This window comes from Lynx rufus, unplaced genomic scaffold, assembly GCF_022079265.1.
Source record: "Lynx rufus isolate CCGP_SWC_20201006 ecotype Redwood Valley unplaced genomic scaffold, mLynRuf1.p SCAF_1, whole genome shotgun sequence".
In the NCBI taxonomy this organism is placed as follows: Eukaryota; Metazoa; Chordata; class Mammalia; order Carnivora; family Felidae; genus Lynx; species Lynx rufus.
In genome coordinates, this window is record NW_025814823.1 from 205799855 (window position 1) to 205821552 (window position 21698).

At 41.7% G+C, this 21698-nt stretch overlaps 1 protein-coding gene across 1 annotated transcript in view; it reads left to right on the forward strand.

Moving 5' to 3' along the window:
* Window positions 1–211: 211 nt before the first annotated feature.
* Window positions 212–21698, forward strand: part of OXCT1 (3-oxoacid CoA-transferase 1) — a 137097-nt gene continuing 115610 nt past the window's right edge. Inside the window, exons 1-4 of the mRNA XM_047093116.1 lie at window positions 212–432; window positions 8997–9105; window positions 10203–10293; window positions 20601–20736. Coding sequence (XP_046949072.1) covers window positions 355–432; window positions 8997–9105; window positions 10203–10293; window positions 20601–20736 — 414 coding nt within the window. The 5' untranslated portion in view covers window positions 212–354. The remainder of the gene's footprint in view (window positions 433–8996; window positions 9106–10202; window positions 10294–20600; window positions 20737–21698) is intronic.

The window sequence follows — 21698 nt, forward strand, 5'->3', positions numbered from 1 at the left end:
ACAAGGGGCTGCCTCAGGCAAGTGCGTGCCTGGGGCACAACTGCCCGGAACCCGCGGGCACTGGGAAAAGACTCCGGGGCCGAAGGACTGGGGTACTTCCCCCGCGACCCGCGCTAGCAACGCAGGCTTACGCTCCCGGCCCGGCCCCTCCCAGCCTCGCGTCTCTATAAACTTGCAGCCTCAGAGGGCACGGGAGGCAGGAGGACGTCAGCGACGCGCGGTCGAGCCTCCCGCCCGCCCCTCGCGCGCCTGCCTCTCGCTCCCTTCCCGTTGACGCGGCGACCGTCCGGCAGCGCTCCGACACATTCACGCGCGCGCTGCAGCTCGCCGTCTCCTCCCAGCCCAGCCCCGAACATGGCGGCTCTCAAACGCCTCTCCGCCTGGCCCTGGCTCTGCGCCTCCACCTGCCGCTCCGGCGGCGTCTGGTCCAAGGTAAAGTGCAAGCGAAGAAGGCCACGCTCCGCCAGAGAGCAGACGAAACCCCGCGTGTGCCCGTGTCCTCTCCCCTGCCCGCACCCACGCTGTCCAACCTACAAGTTAGCATCCGTGGCGCCGGGTCCAGAGGCACCGAGACGCACCGACGCCTGCCTTGCCTCTCTGCTCTTTCGGGTGGCTGCCTTTGGGCGGTTCTGCAGCCGATTCCCCGAGCCAGGCGAGACCAGGCGTAGAGGCGCGCCAAGGGGCTGCAAGCGGGCGGGACGGCGTTTGGCAGAGGCGAGACGCCCTTCAGGGCACAATCGCGTCCTCAGGGGGGCACCGGGAGGGCGCGCGTGTCTACGGCGGGGTAGGGGTGACGGCAGCAGGGGGCAGGTTTGCACCCCGCACTGGGATTTGAGCGCTGGGGGGCCTCTAGATGCCCAGAATCCAGGGCACGAGTTGGCCGCGGAGGGGGCGGATGCCGGGTGTCTTGGAGGTGGAATGCCGTCCCCTCCCTGTCTTCCCTTTTTTGGCTGCGCCGCAACAGCACCGCGGCGGTGGGAAAGGGAACCCGGACTGGAGCGCACGCCTGGGCATCTTCCCTGTCCAGCGGAGAAGCCTGTAGCGCTCCGGCCCGCCGTGGCTCGCGCGCGGTCTTGGGGCGCCGGCATCCGCGTTGGAGGATTTCCGTTTTCAAACCCTTAGAAAATCTTGTTCCGCCCTTACTGCCAATTCGCCAACAAGTGGTATCCTGAGACACTCTTCGCGGCGATTGTTAGTTGATAGTTTTTTTTTTTTTGTTTTTGTTTTTGTTTTTTTTTTTTGCCTTGCTCTGTCCCTAAATGTAGCCCAAGCTCAGGTGGAATTCGTGTTCCGAGTTCCCTGAGGCCAGTACTGGCCCAGAAGTGAGTGGAGTGTAGCGCATCTCCGCTACCATCGTAACCGCGGAACCTCTTCCTTGCAAGAGAACAACAACGAAAAGGGACCTTTTTAACTTAGTAGCGTATTAAATGATAGTTTTGTACTTGAAAAACATACCTTGCACACGGTGTACTCACAGACTGTCCCGCCCCATTACTGTTTCCCGAATCCAGTCTCTTGACAACAGTGAACTCAGGGGCCACCAAGCCTCTTAGGTAAATGCTAGGGGGTGATGTAGAACTGGAACATTTTACTCATAAATGCCTCTTAGGAAAGGAAGCTTTTTGGTAATTGCAGGTAGCTTTGGGTTTATAAAGCATTATTAGAAGGGCACTTGAGTAACCTTCAGTCACATTGCTGCAGGTGCTTTTGAAACTAATGCATGCCAGGACACTGTGATACCCTGCCTGGAGGTTAAAAACATTTGCTCTTTAGCCAGTTACTTATTTGCCTAAGTGTAATTTACTCACTTTCCATATTTAGTTATAGCGTTAAACCACTTCTGAAGCCCAGCAAACCTCTTCTCAGGTGGCAGTTACAAATTAGAGGCTTTGTGGGGCGCCTGGGTGGCTAAGGCAGTTAAGCCTCCTACTCTTGTCTCTTGATTTTATTCTATTTTAAATTTTAACGTTTATTTATTTTTGAGACAGAGACAGAGCATGAGCAGTTGGAGGGGAGGGAGACACGTAATCCAGAGCAGGATCCAGGCTCTGAGCTATCTGCACAGAGCCCCATGTGGGGCTTGAACTCATGGACCATGAGATCATGACCTGAGCAGAAGTCAGACACTCAACCAACTGAGCCACCCAGGTGCCTCTCTTGTCTCTTGATTTTAGCTCAGTGTCATGGTATCAGGATTGCCCCTCCCCTTGCCTTGGGCTCCGTGCTGACAAATCAGAGCTTGCTTGGAATTCTCTGTGCCTCTCCCTCTGCTCTTGCTCAGGCTCTCTCTCTCTCAAAATAAATAAACCAACATTAAAAAAAAAAAAATAGAGGCTGTACCTCATTAAAAATTCATATGAGGGTCCAAAGTTTCTTCCTTTCCAGTTTGATTGTCATAGATCCAAGTGCCTGCATGCATGTGTTTCTTCAGGCTTGGCACTTGGCATTACGATTATTTAGTCCTTGAATTCTCATCTCTAACTTCCCTTAAACTTTAACACTTGGGTGCTTGTTTAACTTTTCAAATGTATACGTTGACTACTTAACAAGACAAAAGTTTCTGGTTGTCAGGAACAATATCATATACCTTATTCTCCAACACTTTTTAAAAAAATTTTCAAATGTTTATTTATTTTTGAGAGAGAGAGAGAGCATGAGCAGGGAAGGGCAGAAGAGGGAGACAGAGGATCCAAAGTGAGCTCTGCAATGACAGCAGGGAGGCCCGATGTGGGGCTCGAACCCACCAACGCAAGATCATGACCTGAGTTGAAGTCAGTCGCTCACCTGATATGACCACACAGGCACCCTCCATCCCTTTCAACATTACATACTATCAGGCATAGTATAGACACTCAATACATGTTTAATATATGGATGAAAGAACTCTGTGGACAAACAGAAATAGTAACCTTGAGAACTTTTTTGCTAAACATAACCAACAGCCCAAATGAGATGGTGTGTGTGTTGTGTGTGTGTTTGGCAAGTCTCTCAAACTTGAGTGAGCCTCGGAATTGCCTGGAGGCTTTATCAGAGAGGTTGCAGGGTCCAGCCGGGTGGGTGGGTCTTGAAGCACACTTTGCATAAATGAGTTTCCAGGTGATGTTGATGCTTTGGGTCTGAGGACTACATTTCAGAGCCATTGGCATGGACTTAGATTTGAATAGACTATCTGAAGTTATCTTTCTTCTCCATTACTATTTTAGAGGGAGCATTTAATACTATTTTCCATTTACTGGGGAAAATTATTACTAGAAAAAGGTCCTCAAACTACCATTAATACTTTATTTACCTTTCTTTCTTGAACTTATTTTTTCCCATATCTCCCTTCAATTCCATTCTCCCCTGAACTGCAGTCCTGGTACAACTTACTGGTCAACTCCACCTGGATGTCACTTAGTGCTTCAAGCTCTTTCTGACCCAAAATGACCCAGCCACAAAGTGGCTTTTTCCTCCCTTGTTTTGTTTTGTTTTGTTTTCATTATGGCTAACCGTACCAGTATCCATCCAGTGTGTAAGCTAGAAGTCTTGGGATCCTTCTTTCCTCCCCTCTTCCCTCCACCTCCAGTTGATAAGCGATGCCATGTGTGTACCTTTCCTGAAATTTCTGTGGGTCTGTCCTTGGTACTCTTTCCCAGCAACCATCTATTCCTTACGGCTCCCTGATCGGATATTACAGTTGTATTTAAGTTTTTGTAATTATTTAATGACTATTAGCCTGAGTAGTTTATAAGTTTCATCCACGCAGGGACTATGCCAGAGTATTTTCTTTTTTTTTTTTTTAAGATTTATTTATTTTGAGAGAAAGAGAGAGCATGGGGGAGGGGCAGAGAGAGGGAGAGAGAGACAGTCCCAAGCAGGCTCCATACTGTCATCTCAGAGCCCAATGTGGGGCTTAAACCCATGAACCATGAGATAATGACCTGAGCCAAAACCAAGAGCCAGGTGCTTACCCAACTGAGCCACCCAGGTGCCCCCTGAGTAGTTTTCTGTTTAATCCTGTATTCCAGTATTTAGTATGTTTGATGCAAAATGGATATTTTTTTGATCAAATGGGTGAATGAAAGAATGATTTCCTCTGCCACTTTCATGTCTCAGGCTTTATAGGAGTTGTGACATCTGGGTTTCAAAAGCTTTGCTGTCCCTTCCTCATTGAAGGATGAAGTTGAAATTCTAGTATGGTCCTTAAAGCCTTCCACAACCTGTCTTAGTCTCCTTTTCTAGCCTTATCGGCACAAGCTTCTCTCCATGGGACCTGATCCCACATGTCCTTGAGCAAACACAGTGAGAGCCTTATATCTCCATGCCTTTACTCCTGCTTCTTCTCTTTCTGGATCCCCATCCTCATTAGTATTTTAACTCTTGGCAAGCTCCTCGTGCTTTCTGATATACCAGGCAGAATGCATCACTCCTTCACCTGTGCTCCTTTAAAGTGCTGGGCATCAATCCATCATTGGAATAGAACATGTATGTTCCCTCAGAAACAGTATGCTCCTGATTTAGAGAATTGCCTAGTGTCAGTAATTCCCTGTGACCTCCTTGCAAGTTATTTATTCATGTTATAAGTGTGTAACTGGTAGTGTTTAGTTTAAGGTGGACATTCTACCTTTTGACAGATACTTGTCCCATAATGGACCATCATCAAAGCATTTCACACTAAACGCACTAAAGCATTTCAACACGTCATCACCTCTGCTTGGCCGTGGTACTCTATGCTCCTTGCCAAGTGTGTGTGTTTAGCCACCCACGTATTACTGTCTTTTCCTTCCAATAGGGTCCTCTTCATCTCTCTCCATATGACTTCTGTTCCCCACTTCTGTGGATCAAACTTTCATACTGAAGTGGGCAGTATCAGTCTTCCTGTGTCCTGGTTGATTTAACTGTAAGGTGACAAGGTCAGTATCACCTGGGTGTACAGTTCCATATCATTAAGATAAGATAATTTAAAGATAAAAAAGCAATATGCTGTGTTGAGTTTCCCTTAAAGGAATTCAAAATGAAGTGCATTTTTTTGAGGTTCTGGAGCATTGAATGACAAGAAAAAAAGAAATTTAGGCACAAGAAGTATTGGTAGAAGTGGTAAGAAAGAAAGGAGATTCTGAGTTGGGAAGTCATGAGATGAAATTTAGGCTCAACTGTGAAATCCGTTTTCAGATTCTAAATGCAAGAATTTGAACCAGAGGACAAAGAGTGATGATGGAGAGGATTTTAAAAAGACAAATAGATTAAATAGAAAAAAAATTTGTAGTGTAAGCATTTTGATTATTTCTTGCACTTCAGTACTTTGATCTTTTGCGGTACAGTGATTTTTATTTCCTTCCTCCAGTAGTAATAGCAGAAACTAGTGGCAGCATAAAGTGAAATTTTGCAGAAGGTGGGAGAGTGGAAAAGCAAAATGGAATACACTAGGTGAATATAAAAGAAGACCTTGGTGAAAAAAATTATCCTCAGAATAAATAGATGTTGAAGCTGAACAGTTCATCGCTCTTTGTTCTTTTGGTAACCTCTGCAAATTTGAAGGCTATTAGCAGATGGTACTTGGGTCTTTTTACCTCATTGTTCTAGCATTTTAGAAGACATGTCAATTTATGAGCAGCATAGAGCTTCACTTTGAATTCAGTTACCTAAGAAAAAAGGCACCTCTCCTGCTTAGTCTTAGAGGGTGTTAGCAGTGATGCTCCTTGACTCCCAAAGGCTGGGGGTATGGGAGAGAATGTGGGCAGGGAGAAAGCCTGTTCAGAAAACAAACCCAGAGGCTTTCCCTAGGATGCTGCTCCCCACCCCCACCCCCACCCCCACCCCCAAGACTTGAAGCCTTAAAGATACACAGGAAACATTCTGGTGCAACTGGTTTCAGACACCGTGCTTCCTCTTTGCCTCCCTACCTGCATGCATGCTTCTAGCTTGCCTGGTAATCTTTGAATACTTAGAATGGCAAATTTGACTACAAATAAAATAAACGTGTTCAAGTAATCTTAAAGCTAAGACCCATTTTTCAAACCCTCAACAAAAATGGTGTGGATTAATTTGCTCTAGCATGGGTCATGCTAAAAAAATTCTTTGTCAAATCAGTAATATGTACATTCATGTGTGTATGAGTAGGGTACAGCAGGGAGGTTAAAAATGAAAACTGGGGTGCCTGGGTGGCTCAGTCGGCTAAGCGTCTGACTTCAGCTCAGGTCATGATCTCATGACGGTTCATGAGTTCGAGCCCTGCGTCGGGCTCTGTGCTGACAGCTCAGAGCCTGGAGCCTGCTTCGGATTCTGTGTTTCCTTCCCTCTCTGTCTCTGTCCCCCCGGCTCCCCCCCCCCCCCAATCTCTCTTTCAAAAATAGATAAACTTAAAAAAAAATTTTAAATGCGAACTAAACTCCAATCAATGACAAGTTAATCTTCTCCAAAAGAAGCAAACATCCCCAGGGTATCTTCTGTAGTCCAAGCCCAGGACTGAGGCCAGGGCTGAGTGTTTCTGCTATACCATTACTTAATCCTCACTGTATCCTTGAGAAACAACTGTCATCCTTTTGTAAATTTAAAATCCCCCCCCCCCATTTTGCAATTTTCTCAGTGTCATGCAATTGTGGTTGAATTTGAAACAAGGGTATTTTTGGCCCCGGGATTACTGGAGTGTGGCCCATTAAGCCACGCTATTGATTTCTCAGCAAGTAGATATCAACTGTCAATGTAACAGATAGCAAAAGTCAACAAACATTCACCGAATGTGTGAAAAATGAAAAAAACAAAGTTGGACATAAATTCTTAAGTATATTGAGCCATTCTCCCATTCCCTGCAAACATTGAGCATCTATTTGTGTTTAGCTTTTCATTATCTGGATAAATGTGAGACACTTGAGTCTTTTCTAAAATACTTCTGAGGTATTTTTTTTCAAGGTGTGGGGCAAGTGTTTCAATAATTTCTGACTAATGAAGATACTAGTTTTCAGCTGAAACAGAGGAACAGAAGACCTGTCAAGTCTGTTTATCTTTTGTTTCTCGTTGTGAACCCCAAAAGTGTCCTGGATCTGTAGGAGAAATGACTTTTCTTTTGACTTCCTCTCTATAGGATTCATGTTTCTTAGTCTATAGATAAGTAGTTCAGGGTGACCTCTCCCCTAGACTGCTTAGGTGTAGATGAATTATTTTATTTTCTTCCTCCTCCTCCTGCTGAGGCCCTGACTCTTCACCAGCACCCCCACTTTTTTTTTTTTTTTGGTAAGAGATAGGATTAGCATTAATTTATATATTTCATGTTTTTACACTTTTTCCCCAATTTTACTGAGATATAATGGACAAACAACACTAAGTTTAAGGTGTACAGAGCAATGACTTGACTTGTCCTTCACTGTTTAGTGAAGATAATGACAGTAGAGTTCCTTGTGAAAAAATAGGGTATTCATAATGATTTGTTGTCTCTAAATAATGAAATAGAGTAAGATTAGGGCTTTTAAAAAACAGGGAAAGGAGCATATTGTGGTAGAAGGACTCTGTGATGAAGGCCAAAACCTGGGATCTGGTCTTGCTGTAACACAGCGTTGGGTACATTACAATTACAAAATCTTACTCAGCTTCAGAAACTTGACCTGTAAATAGAACTGGTGGGATTAGAATACCTGTGTATTTTTCTTTTTTCTATTTTCAAGGAGACATTCTTAACTTTATTTTGTGATTCATCTGTTGGCCTCTTTATTGAGGCTATTGAACTTTTCATTTCCAGGATTTAAAAAAAATATTCGGTGTTCAAATAGAATCCAATAAATCCTTGCTGCTGAGGATGGGACAGAGAAGTAAGCTGTCTGCAGCTCAGCCTATTTCCTTTCTAGCTCTGCCTCCTTTTATTTTTGGCATTTGGGTGGTGTGCCAGGTCGTACCCCCTGTGTTTGCCTGACCTGGCTGAAGGTTGAATTTAAAGGGACAAAAGTCATCTGTGTAACCTTTGCAGATATTATTTGGCTTTCAGTATAGTTCTCTTAAAGGCAATAGGCTTTTGTAGTAATTGACACGTTTTATGAAAGAAGTTTATAGAGGAAGAAAAGAATGCTAGAAACTTACTAATGCCATTACCTTGACCCCATAGGTCGTCTGTCAAAGACTGGTAAGGCAGTGTGTGTGAGTTTACAACACTTATGGACCTTTTAACATGGCAGCATATGAGGAGTCAAGAGCCATGCTCTTTACTCCTTCTCTTTTTAGGTTGAATGTATAATAAGAAATAAAGGATAAGTGACATTGATTATGAATGATTACAACACAGTAAACTCTGATTTTCTCCTGTCCATACTGTGTATGAAGCATAAAGAGAGAAACCGTTTAAAACTGATTGTGAATATTCACTAGATAACCTGTTTTGCACCGAATAGATCACTGTGGTAAGACTAGGCACGCCTCCCTCATAGATCATAGTCTCTTATTTTTTGCAGCATCTATAAACTCCAAGCACCATAGGGGGATGGATCTTTTTGTGTGCTGGTCATTACTTGTCCTCTTAGGAGGCATTTGCTGACCTAAGACTGGGTCAGGGCCCAACTATGTATTTGTATATAGGTTATACCATACCTGATCTCCAGGGCAGCAGTCATGTCTTAGCATTTACTGGATGGAAGTAAGCACCATAGTAGTTGGCACATAGTAAGCTGTCAATGAATATTTGTTGACCGAATGGAAGGTTAGCTCACTATCAGAAACTGATGCTTGATGACGTCATTATTGTGAATCTGAATCCCAGTGTATGGGCTATCAACTTTCAGTGTTTTGGGTGGCCACAAATGACACAGAATTTTCCTTTATATAATGGAATGCATCCATCATGATCACAAGGGAAGTCCGTTGATAGTGTGTGGATAGGGTATGTCCTTTCTACTCTTACAGTGAATTATTTGCAGCCCCACTCTTTCTTTCAAAGAGCAGATAGTGAAATTATCATTGCATATATAAAAAGTGAATGTATATGCAAAGATATGTCTAAATGATTATTCACTTAAAAATCTTTAAAAATATTTTAGGGATGTGTTGGCTACTTTTCAACCAGTACATATCGCCATACCAAATTTTACACAGATCCAGTGGAAGCTGTAAAAGACATCCCTGATGGTGCAACGATTCTGGTTGGTGGTGAGTAATAGTATTGTTTTCCTTTTTGTGATGGTAACATTCTTATGTTTTTAGCAAAGCAGGGAAATCAAAGTGGCAAAGCTATGTAGATTAAAAATGCCAATTATTTTATTATTAATTCATTATTTTATTTTTATTATTCATAATAAATTCAGCATGTTATGTAATTATTAGTTAAAGGTTTATTAAGTTATAGTACTTAATGTTGTACATTTTATTTCTTTTTGTGTTTCTTTTTCTATTATTTTGAAAAGCTGAAGCTTAAAATGGATGTCTTATTAGTAGCTTTGAAAACATTCCTAGATCCTTTGGAATTCTGTTTAACTTAAAACATCTGCATTGATCTCGTCATCCCTTAGCTAGCCACTCCTTTGGTTATTCCTCCTTTTAGGAGATAGAAAGCATAAATGCACCTATATATTATTGAGGCCTCTGAGTTCTATTGCTTCACCTTGCTTGGAATGTCTTTTAGAACCACGGTCTCGCACTCATTAAACTTGCTGCCTGATTCTTGTGATTTTTTTTTTTTTTTTTTTTTTTTTTTTTAATTTCTAGGCCTTGGTTGTAGGCTAGCCTTATTTTTAGGGCTGCTCTTCATTCATTCATCCATTCAACTGATCAGTCATTGAATGTCCATTTTAAACCTAATACTATTTGACAAATTGTGGAAGATACAAAGAAGTAAAAGTCATTAGTCTAGGCTTCTGATTCTGCAAAACTCTACTGAGGCATATAAAACAAACATGCTTGAATAAGTAGCTACATAAAGGTTGAATTCTAAACTCTAGATATGCAGTAAAGTATAAGATATGCAATGTGTAACCATCGTGTAACCATATTAGCAGGTTGCATTTGTCTTTATTCTTAAGGTTCAAAGATTTGACTGTGATGTCTGGTGCTACACAATGGTCCAGAACATTTGGATACAGCTGTGTAGCCGTTTATTGAGTTGCTGAGATATGTCTATATTTCACTCAGTAGATCTAATAATGTGCTTTGCATTTTTTTTCTTTTTTAAGGGAAAAGAGTAACACGTAGATTTCTCTGAAAGAACATTATCGTCTTCACAAATCATTTGTCTTTTTCACTTACTATAGGTTTTGGGTTATGTGGGATTCCAGAGAACCTTATAGGAGCTTTACTAAAGACTGGAGTAAAAGGGCTGACTGCAGTCAGCAACAATGCAGGGTAAGTGTGCATTTTTAAAACAATTGGCTTGAAACAAATGACAGTTCTCTATAATATTTATACAAAGTTTAAGAATGAAATGAAAATTTTCCTCATTTTATGAGCAACATGCTCAAGTATCAAAAGATAGTTTTTAACAAGCTCAAGAGTTAGAGGTTACATTTCTTCAAATATTTTTGGTACCATTCTTCATAATCATAAGTAAAGCAGACTTGCATAAATGTGTCTCTTAATCTGATGTGCTTTTATTTTTCTAAATTTCAAATATATTATTAAAGTTAAGATATGTATTTTCAAATTGAATCTTTCATTTTATAATTCAGAGATGTCCCTTTATATTTTGTTATTATAGATCATTCTGTATAGTGGAAGATTTCAAGCGGTTTGAAATATGTTTCAAGTCTTTCCTTTGGTTATACCATATTCTAGATGATATGTAAGGTTATCATTAATCATTAAAAATGTTGCTGGTCTTGGTAGAAGGAGGAGGATACGCAGCCAGCACTTAAGACAGTAGGGTCTCAATCAAAGTGGTCAACAATAAGCCATCACATTTTTTTTTTTAAATTTTCTTTTTTTTTTTCAACGTTTATTTATTTTTTTTGGGACAGAGAGAGACACAGCATGAACGGGGGAGGGGCAGAGAGAGAGGGAGACACAGAATCAGAAACAGGCTCCAGGCTCTGAGCCATCAGCCCAGAGCCCGACGCGGGGCTCGAACTCACGGACCGAGAGATCGTGACCTGGCTGAAGTCGGACGCTTAACCGACTGCGCCACCCAGGCGCCCCTAAGCCATCACATTTAAAAAAATTTTTTTTTCAACGTTTATTTATTTTTTTTTGGGACAGAGAGAGACAGAGCATGAACGGGGGAGGGGCAGAGAGAGAGGGAGACACAGAATCGGAAACAGGCTCCAGGCTCTGAGCCATCAGCCAGACGCGGGGCTCGAACTCATGGACCGCGAGATCGTGACCTGTTTGAAGTCGGACGCTTAACCGACTGCGCCACCCAGGCGCCCCAATCCATCACATTTTAATAATGGCATGCACATTAAGATATGTTATGAAGAAAAAAAGTATTTTTATATAAAGCGATAAGTTATCAGTTTTCTTTCAACAGTGAAAGACTTGGAAGAAAAAAACTGAAAAATTAACTAAATTTGCAGTTTAGCCTAGTACCATAAATGCAATTTAGAATAAATTGTACCAATTGTTTAAGACAGGAGACAGATCCTACATTTGTGCTCATGTTTTCTTTGCTGAGTTTATTTATGCTCTTGTTTTCATCTAGAAGGTTCTCCCACCTTTTCTCTGCATATCCACATCTTTCCCATTTTTCAGGATCCAACTCAGGTTGTACCTCCTCAAAGAAACCTTATCCAATTAAAGAACTTCTCTAGACTTACTGATTTTGCCCCTTTCTGGGTTCCTTTGGAGACTTCTAGCATTTCTTTGTATACTGAATTGTATTTATTCCATGAGGTATATTACAGACTGATCTTTTGCTTAAAGTAGTTTTTTCTTCCGTACTATGCTGAGCCTGAGGCACAGAGTCACTAAGTGCTGGAACTGGATGGGTTTGTAGAGGTTATCTGTTCTAGTTCCCTCATTTAACAGAGGAAACTCATTTGTAAATAGGGAAGTGACTTGTTCATGATCACTTGATATTTCTTAAACCCGTCCCATGCCCTGTGAACTTACTTTGTACTTCTTAAAATACTTTTGACTATCAGTACTTTGTTGGGTGTTCCAGCTAGCTCAGTGCTTACAAGAAATGGTATAAATCAGTGTAAATTCTTGATGCAGAGTAAGTACTGATAACCACACAAATCTTGAACATGAAGAAGGCACTTTGCATATCCTCATTGGCAGTTGATTCTCTCAATTAGGTGGGTTTAAATCCTAGAGGCCTATGGCAACAAGGGCTTTGTTTTGGCCATTAGAGTCAGACAAATAAGGAAAACTTAGCATTGTTCTGTTGGAGAACCAAAGATAGTTTGAAATGTTGAGTAAATGGAGAGAACTTAGAAGTAATAACTTCTCTCTCATTTAGAAAAAGGCTTTTTATGGAAGGATCTGCCCACATTGGAAGTCTTTCAAAGGTCAGGACTCCTGATTGTTTTTATTTTGTTTTTAGTTATGAAAGGGACCTGTTGCCATGAGGTACCACTTACCTCCCTTGGTATGTAGCATTAACTGTTAGTCTTGATGAGATAAACTTTCCCCCTCATGATCACTTAGATGAATCAGTACTTTGATATGGATTGATTAGGAAGGTAGGAAAAATTGAAAACATGCTTTTCATTATTTTTTAAAAGACTTTGATATATGAATTACAAGCCTGTATGAGCAAAAAGTTTTACAATAAACTATATATCAACCAATTCAAAAGTAAGGGAAGATTAGGTGTGTTATATTAATCACACTCATTTCCTCACGACAAGATTATTTTATTATTTTTTTTAAGTTTATTCTGAGAGATAGAGAGGAGGAGGGCATGTGCACAAGCATGAGTGGAGGGAACAGAGAGACACAGACAGAGACAGAATCCCAAGCAGCCTTGTGAGATGGTGACCTGAGCCAAAATCAAGAGTGGGATGCTTGAATGAAATATGGCCCTTTGTAGCAACGTAGATGGAACTGGAGAGTGTGATGCTAAGTGAAATAAGCCATACAGAGAAAGACAGATACCATATGTTTTCACTCTTATGTGGATCCTGAGAAACTTAACAGAAACCCATAGGGGAGGGGAAGAAAAAAAAAAAAAGAGGTTAGAGTGGGAGAGAGCCAAAGCATAAGAGATTCTTAAAAACTCAGAACAAACTGAGGGTTGATGGGGGGTGGGAGGGAGGGGAGGGTAGGTGATGGGCATTGAAGAGGGCATCTTTTGGGATGAGCACTGGGTGTTGTATGGAAACCAATTTGACAATAAATTTCGTATATTAAAAAAAAGAGTGGGATGCTTAACTGAGCCACCCAGGTGCCCCATGACGATTATTTTAGATTGCACTTCTCGCGGGTGGGAATTTAGACAACTCCAAGGACAGTCCAGCTTACGTGCAGAAGCCGAGTAAATACTATCTGAAGATATATATGCCCCTGTGCTTGTGGTTATAATACTGTTGCTTATATGTGGTATTATAGTAGTCAGGTATAGGAACTCTGTGAGGGCCCAATGAGCACTTTTTCACTCTAAATAAAATTTCTGTTTCTGCACCAGTGATTTTGAACCAGAAAGTAAAGGCAGGTGGCTCCTTCACAGTGGCCACTTTATTATTTGTTGAGGCAGCTGCAGCTTTGTAGGGCTCAATGGAGAGAGAATGTGCCATCTTGTCTGATTATAAGCATTCCTCTAAGATTTGATTATTTTGTCTGGGAAGGGCTAACCACTTCTTGGGATGTATACTTGAACTTCCCTGCTTGGCTCATGGAAGGGAATGTTCACTTGTTCCATATAACTGTGTCATAAACTAATGTTTTGCCCAAATATAGCATTGTCTTCTCTTTTGATATTCTTGATACTATCAAAGTAAAAACTGTAATTGAGATTTAAGTATGCCTAAAATGAGAGCAAAGAAGAGAAATACAGCTTGGTAAATGGTTGCAAATTCATTTTTATTAGAGTTTTGTTTTGGCAAGAATTTCCAATTAATGAGATTTCAGAAAATTAAAATACAGAAAATGAAATTTTTTTTTTAAATGTTTATTTATTTTTGAGACAGAGAGAAACAGAGCATGAACGGGGGAGGAGCAGAGAGAGAGAGAGGGAGACACAGAATCCGAAGCAGGCTCCAGGCTCTGAGCTGTCAGCACAGAGCCCGACGCGGGGCTCGAACTCATGGACCATGAGATCATGACCTGGGCCGAAGTCGGACGCTTAACCGACTGAGCCACCCAGGTGCCCCCAGAAAATGAAATTTTAGATTCAAAGAATGAAAAATACTTTTGGAACATTTATGTCTTCCATGAAACACATGAATGTATCTACTGAATTCTTGGTTTTAGACTTTTTTTTAACCACTGAAATGTTTGAAACCCGAGTTTGTTGTACTATAGGAGGAAGGTCAAATCTCTCTCTCCTTAGGTATGCTAGAAAAATGTTGGATTCTAAAGGCAAGCAAGATAATCTCTTTTAAATTCCATCAAAATGACCTTTAATATCAGAGAGCTGCGAGGTGTCTTAATACACATGTTTCTCTCCTAGGAATGGTATATTTCTCATTTGCAAAAGACAACATGTGTATTTCTTTTCTCTTTATATTGTAAAGGTCTTGCCTTTTTCATTTTTATATTGTCAGTGTCTGATACACAGGAAAAAGGGATGTATGTTTGCTGAATTGGGGAGTTAGAAAGTACGTGGAAGGAAGACACTCTTACTATAAGCTATCTAACAGCATTTTTTGAGGTATATGCACTAACTCTATACCTGGTCAGGGGTAGCCTGGGCTGAGCATTTTATGCTCAGTTTATGCTTTGATGCCATGCCAGGTTGTTAATCTAGGAAGAAAGCAAAGGCCAAATATACATAGTTCCCAGAGCCAAGATCAACAAATACAGAGAATTCATCTCCAGACAGAGCCAAGTTCAAACATGTAATGGGCTGAAAAGCCAAACAGAGAGCCATGAGAGAGTGGCTAGAAAAATTTCCGAAGTCAGTGAATTGGGCAAGTACATTCTAGTTTATCATATGGACCTATATAGTTGAAGGGAATTTTGGGTATTTAAAACTACAGAAAGCAAATGGACTATATTCACCTTCATGGATTATTTTATTGTTACAACTTTATTTAGAGAGGGCTCCAGGGGATATCGATGGTGCTCTGATACTGGGTAATTGAAGAGAGTTTACCAAAGGGACTCTCTCTAAAGGAGAGGTTAAGGTTGAGGGAAAGCGACATGAGTATTGAATTTCCCTGGAGTTAATAACAGAAGAACTGTTACCACCAGCCTTAGGTCTGAAGAATGAGGGGAAGGGGCTGCCAGGACCTGGGAGAAAGCTTTATGGAGACGGCTGTCCAATGTGCTGCAGCTTGCCAGGGAGAGAGTCGGGGTAATATAAATCCCGATATCCTTCTCTTCTTACCTGGTCAGAAGCCAGAGGGCAGGGGAGCCCCCTGATTCAGTCTAGAGTCAGCCATCCTGGCACAGGGAAGGCAGGAGATCAGAGAATGGGTCTGGACAGGCATATAGAAAATATCCAGCATAAGGACTTGGTGATTTTCATTTTTATTTGAGATGAGCTAGTAAGGAGGGGGAAAGTGAAATCAAGCAATAAATTTATTCAATAAACATTCTGTGTTTATGTAGTACCTTCTGTGTGTTGCATTGGCTTTCAGGTGCTTGGGAGTACAGCAGTGAATGAGACACCAAGTTCCCTGCATTTGTGGACCTTACATGCCAATGGGGAGAGGCAGACAATAAATAGGAAACATAACAAACAAGTAAATTTTCCAGTATGTTAGAAGGTTATAGTGCTGTGGAAAAAAAAAAGAAAAAGAGCAAGAAAGGGGGACTGGGAGCGTGAAAATAGATCCGCAGTTTTCAGTATAAAATCAGGCAATCAGCAGCACCTGGGTGGTTGTGTCGGTTAAACTGATTAAATTGGTTAAATGTCATCAGACTCTTGGTTTGGGCTCCGAGTTTGAGTCCCATTTCTGGCTCTGTGTTGATAATGCAGAGGCTGCTTGGGATTCTCTCTCTCTCCCCATTTCTCTGCTCCTTCCCCGCTCACCCTCTCCCTTTTCTTTCTCTCAAAATAAATAAACATTTAAAAATTAAAACAAGCAAACAAACAAACAAAAAACCAAGGGAGGGACTCATTGAGGTGACAGTTGACCAGAGACTTGAAAGAAGTGAGGGGGGAACCTTGTGTTACCTGGGGAGGTGTTTGTGAGTCAGGGAAAGGCCAGCACAAAGGCCTTGGGCAGTATGCCTGGGGTTTTGAGGGATAGTGAGGAGGTCAGCAGAAGAAAAGGGAGCAAGAAGGAAATGGGTGGAATGAGGTCTGAGACTAAAGGGCATCCCATCTTACGAGGCCTTGCAGGCCACTCTAGAGATCTCTGCTTTCACATAAATACATGAATGCCATTGCAGCATTTAAGATGGAGCAGTAATGTGATCTGACATACTTTGTTTTTATAGTTATGTTTTTGGCCACCATTTTGTGAGTGGATTACAGGGTGCGGGGGTAGAAGCAGGGAAGGTTGCTGCAGGATTGAGACAGCAGATGGTGCAGGTCATGGAGGAGGAAGTGGGAAATGCTTGGATTCTGGATGGGATTTGAAAGTAGAGTCAGGATTTTCCAATATAGTTGATGTAGAGTATGAAAGAGAAGTGACAGGTCATTACTTTTGTACAGAAGATCTGTTAGGATGGGGCAGGCTGCAGGTGGAACTGAATGTAGGGGAATGGAATTATTAACCTGAAGAAGTGAAGGCCCGGTTAGGTATTAGGGGGCAAACAGGGAGAATGCATTGTGTGTGAGCGTGGGGAAGAACTACCTTGCCAAGAGACAGGGAATCTGAGGTGATTGGCGCCCCCTAGTGCCAATCGCATTATTAGTCTTGAGGGGATCGGCTCCGTATCTCAAAAGTACACTCTTGAAAATACTTCTTTAGGCTTTAGTTTTCTTTTGAATCAAGCGAGGATAAATCACGTAACTATTCTTTTATGCTCCTGGTGCATCGGAAATGTTATCAGATTCATTACTGGAGTCTAGAACTGTAAACACGTTTAGCAAATGGTTACTGGGACTACTTTGAGGAATTCAGTGTGTCCGGGCTGCCTGGTGGAGATTAGAGGCTTGGAAATGCAACATGCTGAGAATTAGGAGTCAGCTGAACAGGATGGGCACTTGTGAGCATGAGGAGTGGGGGGATGGGTGAGTGAAGTGGAGGTGGGAGAAAAGGAGGTTGTTAGAAGAAACGTCAGTGGTTTGTCACACAAGGAACCGTACGTACTTATCCCTGTCTTAGTCAAACAAGGGGATGTCACTAGGGATCAGTAGACTAATTTCACACCAGTCCATTCTCCCACTATGTTCCATTGCCAGAGTCAGAATTCTGGGGTGGGTCTGTATCTACACCAAGTCTGTGAGTGATTTTACCCTAATTATCCCTTGATTTGTCTCTTTTTCTCCACTTCTGTTGTTGCTACCTTAGTTCAGAACCCCGTCTTTGCTTGTTTGGATTATTTCGAGCCTTTTAACTGATCTCCCTGCCTTTTTTGTTTGTTTGTTTTTTGTTTTTTTAAATCACTGAACCTCTCTGATTGTATACCCTGTCATTTTCCACTGAAAATTATTCACAAGGTCTCCCATCTCCTTCAGGATGCAATCCTAATTCCTTGGTGTGACTCATGTGACAGGTCACAAGCTGGCCTGCCATGCACCTCTCTTGCTCACTTCTGCTTTGGATCCATACTGCGGTCGCGTTCAGCATGCAGCCGGTCACACCACTGTGCACCTTTGCAAAGCTGCCCATCTGCCTCTTTGGCTCATCACTTCCACACCTCTACTCCTCTCTCAAAGACTTTTTTCTCAAGTCTGTTCCAGCGTCACTTTCCGTAAGCTTATTCTGACCTCTTACTCCTCTCTGTTGGGTGACCTTCAGTGTTCTCACCACACTTGATGTAGACCTCTCTTAGCATATCTCTCCCTCTATTGTAATCATAGGGTTACTTGTTTATTTCTTGATATCTTAGAGTTTCCCCTGGCCCAGGACCCACATAGCCCTGGGGTGCAGGAACAACTTGGTAAATGACTGTTGGATGAGTGAGCCACGTAGAAGACCCACGCTCCATAGGGGAGAGGCCATCGGAGCACTAAGGGGATTAGGAGGGAGAGATCATGAATGAAGTCTTCTGTTTCTGGGAGGAACTCTGGCTTTATCACGATATTCGTTCTTTAAAGTGGCTTTATTGTAGCATAATACAGAGTAACGTAGAAAAGTGCTTATATCACAGGTGTAAAGTTTGAAGAATTTTTATAGGCTGCAGACCCATGTAACCAACCCCCAGCTTCTTTAAATGCAACATGACCAATATACCAGAAAGCCCTCCTCATGGTTCTTCTAGTCACTTTTCCTTTCCCACCACTGAACTTAACCGTTATCCTACTTCTGATCTTATACATTAGTTTTGTCTGACTTTGAACTTCATATAGAAGGAATAATTCAGTAAGTACTCTTTTGTGGTTCTTTTGCTTGACATTTTGTCTATCTGTGAGAGTCATCCATTGTTGCCAGGGGTTGTAGATGATTCATTCTCCTTGCTCTGTGGCATTCCAACATGTGGCGATACCACAGTTTGTCTGTTCTGCTGTTGGGTAATATTGAGGAGGCTCCAGTTTTTTGGCCATCAGGAACAGTGCTACTGTTTTTGTTGTTTGATGAACATAAGTGTGCATTGCTGTTGGATATAGACCCAGGAGGGGAATTGCTGACATAGCATATCCCTATGTTCAACATTAATAGAAACTGCTAATAATTTTTCAAAAGTGGTTGGGGGACGCCTGAGTGGCTCAGTTGGTTAAGCGCCCAACACTTGATCTCTGTTCAGGTCATGATTTCACGGTTTGTGAGGTCAAGCCCTATGTCAGGCTCTGTACTGACAGCATGGAGCCTGCTTGGGATTCTGTCTCTCCCTCTCTCTGCCCCTTCCCTGCCTGCAATATCTTTCTCTTTCTCTCTCTCAAAATAAATAAATCAACTTAAAAAAAAAAAAAAGTGGTTGGATCAGTTTACATTCCCCTCCTCATATGTGAGAGTTCTGGGTGTTTCACATTCTTTCCAACACTTGGTATTTCCTTTTTTTAAATTTAGCCATTCTTTCATGTTTACAGTGGTTCTCATTGTGGTTTTTACCATAGTTCTTATAAAAATAGTTTTATAGCTTAAGTTTAAGCATTCTTCATTATCTTAGAAATGTTTATCTAGTGGTTAGAGCAGTTTTGAAACACTTGAAGAGAGGGATAAGGTGACTAAAAACAGGAAAGTATTCATTCGGTGATTAATCTGTCTTGTCACATTGATTTTGCTTGAATTTCTAGGTGTATTTTGCTTTGAAAAAGAATAGACATAAATAAGAAAGGCATAAACTTAGAGACCTTCACTTAATGAAAAAGCCAATACTATATGCACCATTTCTAACAAGAAATTGTACTCCAGTGTCAGTTATAGGCTCATATGTGGTAACTAAATGTACCACTCTGGTGAGTGATGTTCATAATAGGGAAGGCTATGCATGTGTGGGGTCAAGGGTATTTGGGAAATCTCTGTACCTTCCTCTCAGTGTAGTTATAAACCTAATACTGCGCTAAAAAAGATAAAGTCTTAAATAAAATTTAAAAGAGAATAAATTGAACTCCAACCTTAGAAATATTTTTTTTTAGTTTATGTATTTATTTTGAGAGAGAGAGAATGAGCAGGGGAGGGGCAGAGAGAGAGGGGGACAGAGGATCTGAAGCAGGGTCTGTGCTGACAGCAGAGAGCCCAATGCAGGGCTCCAACTTGCGAACTGTGAAATCATGACCTGAGCCAAAGTCAGACGCTTAAGCCACGGAGCCACCCAGACACCCCTGAACTCTAACCTTAATAGAAATATTAAACCATATTATATAGAACTTACTAGATAACGGATAACACCGTTATTCTTGCTGCCTATAATCTTTTCACTGGTTTGTGATTAATTTCCTGATTTTTTTGTTATTGCTATTAAAAACGTTTAAGTGTTTAAATCTTCTTGACCTAAATATCTGTGATATAGGGAAAATGTTCATAGTTATTTATAATTGGGGTCCAAATTTCAAGAGTATGCTGTTCTTCTTTCTTTTAAATATGAGAATGCCTTGCTCACTTTTTAGGACAGAATGAATTTCTCCATTTGGAGCTAGTGCAGATCAGGAGCGTGGCATTGCTTTTGCTTCTACATTTGCCTTCAAAGTGTAAGGCAAGATCCAATTCATCTCTGCTTGTCTTCTACCCTGGCATCACTTTGGAGCAGTGGAAAGAATGAAAGGTGCAGGGTAGACTTGTAGGATTGGTGTGGCTTTGGATACTGGCTGTGTCACCCAAGATCTTGCCAGAAATCACTTAAAGGTTTAGAGCTTTAGTTTCCTCAGCTGTAAAATAAGAAAAGAATAGCTACCTTGCAAGGTTCTTTGGGTGGTTGGGGGACTGAGAGAATATGCGTGAAATGCCCGGCAGGAGGGAATCCTTTAAATTAATAACATTTCATGTTTGTGAAGTCTGGGATATTAGTGTTGTCTCTGATATTCCTTTGATTGCAAGCTGCTTGCATTTTTCTTCTAGGGTTGACAACTTTGGCTTGGGCCTTTTACTCCGATCCAAGCAGATAAAACGCATGGTGTCTTCGTACGTTGGGGAAAATGCAGAATTTGAACGACAGTACTTGAGTGGTGAATTAGAAGTAGAGCTGACACCTCAGGTAAGAAAATTTCTCTGCTTCTCTTACACAGCAGTAACTTATTTTAAAATTTACCTTTTCCCCTTTGGGAATTTTCCTTTGCAAGAGAGGTAAGGCAGAGAGGATTCAGTTTTGCCAGACCAAGGAAATTTGTTTGTAGGTCACACCTGTTGATGTCTAGACTATTATTTTCTGTTGCTGTGCATGGAAAAAAAAAAGGGGGGGGGGAGGTATTTCTAGTAAAAATATCTAGGCTCCAGGATAAATTTTTAAGTTCAGCACTATGATATACATTGTGCTGGAAGCCTGCAGTAGGACTTGCTGAGATGCTGGGGGATTGTCCTGAGAGTCCGTTCCTGTGAATCATAGAATTAGAAATCTGTGAGGAATATGTTCTTGCTGAGACATCAGGAAAGTGGAGCCCATGGAGGGTAGAACTGGGTGTGTCCCAGAATAAGTGCTGGAATCAGGGCCCGGGTCTCCAGGGAATTGATGTCAATTACCAAACAAGACAGTTACTGCAGTTAATCTGGCAAGTCTCCACTCACTTCTTACACTACGTCTTAACTGCTTGAAGAGTTTGTCATAGAGGAAACTTTTTGAAGTCATTTGGGTAAAACAGGGCTCTACAGGTTGCATATGCATTTGTCATCTTTTTTTTTTAAGTTTATTTATTTATTTTGAGAGACAAAGCATGGGTCAGGGCGGGGCAGATAGAGGGAGAGAGAGAGAGAATCCCAAGCAGGCTCTGCAGCATCAGCACGGAGCTCAATGTGGGGCCCAAACCCACAAACCTCAAGTTCATGACCTGAGCCAAAGTTGGACACTTAACCGACTGAGCCACCCAGGTGCCCCTAGGCACTTGTCTTCTAATTTGACATCATCTGCCTTCATCTCTGAAATTGAACCCACCACTCTGCTTTATTTTTGTCAACAGAATCATTATTACCACTAACTTCGCTACATTGGTAATGATGTGATCT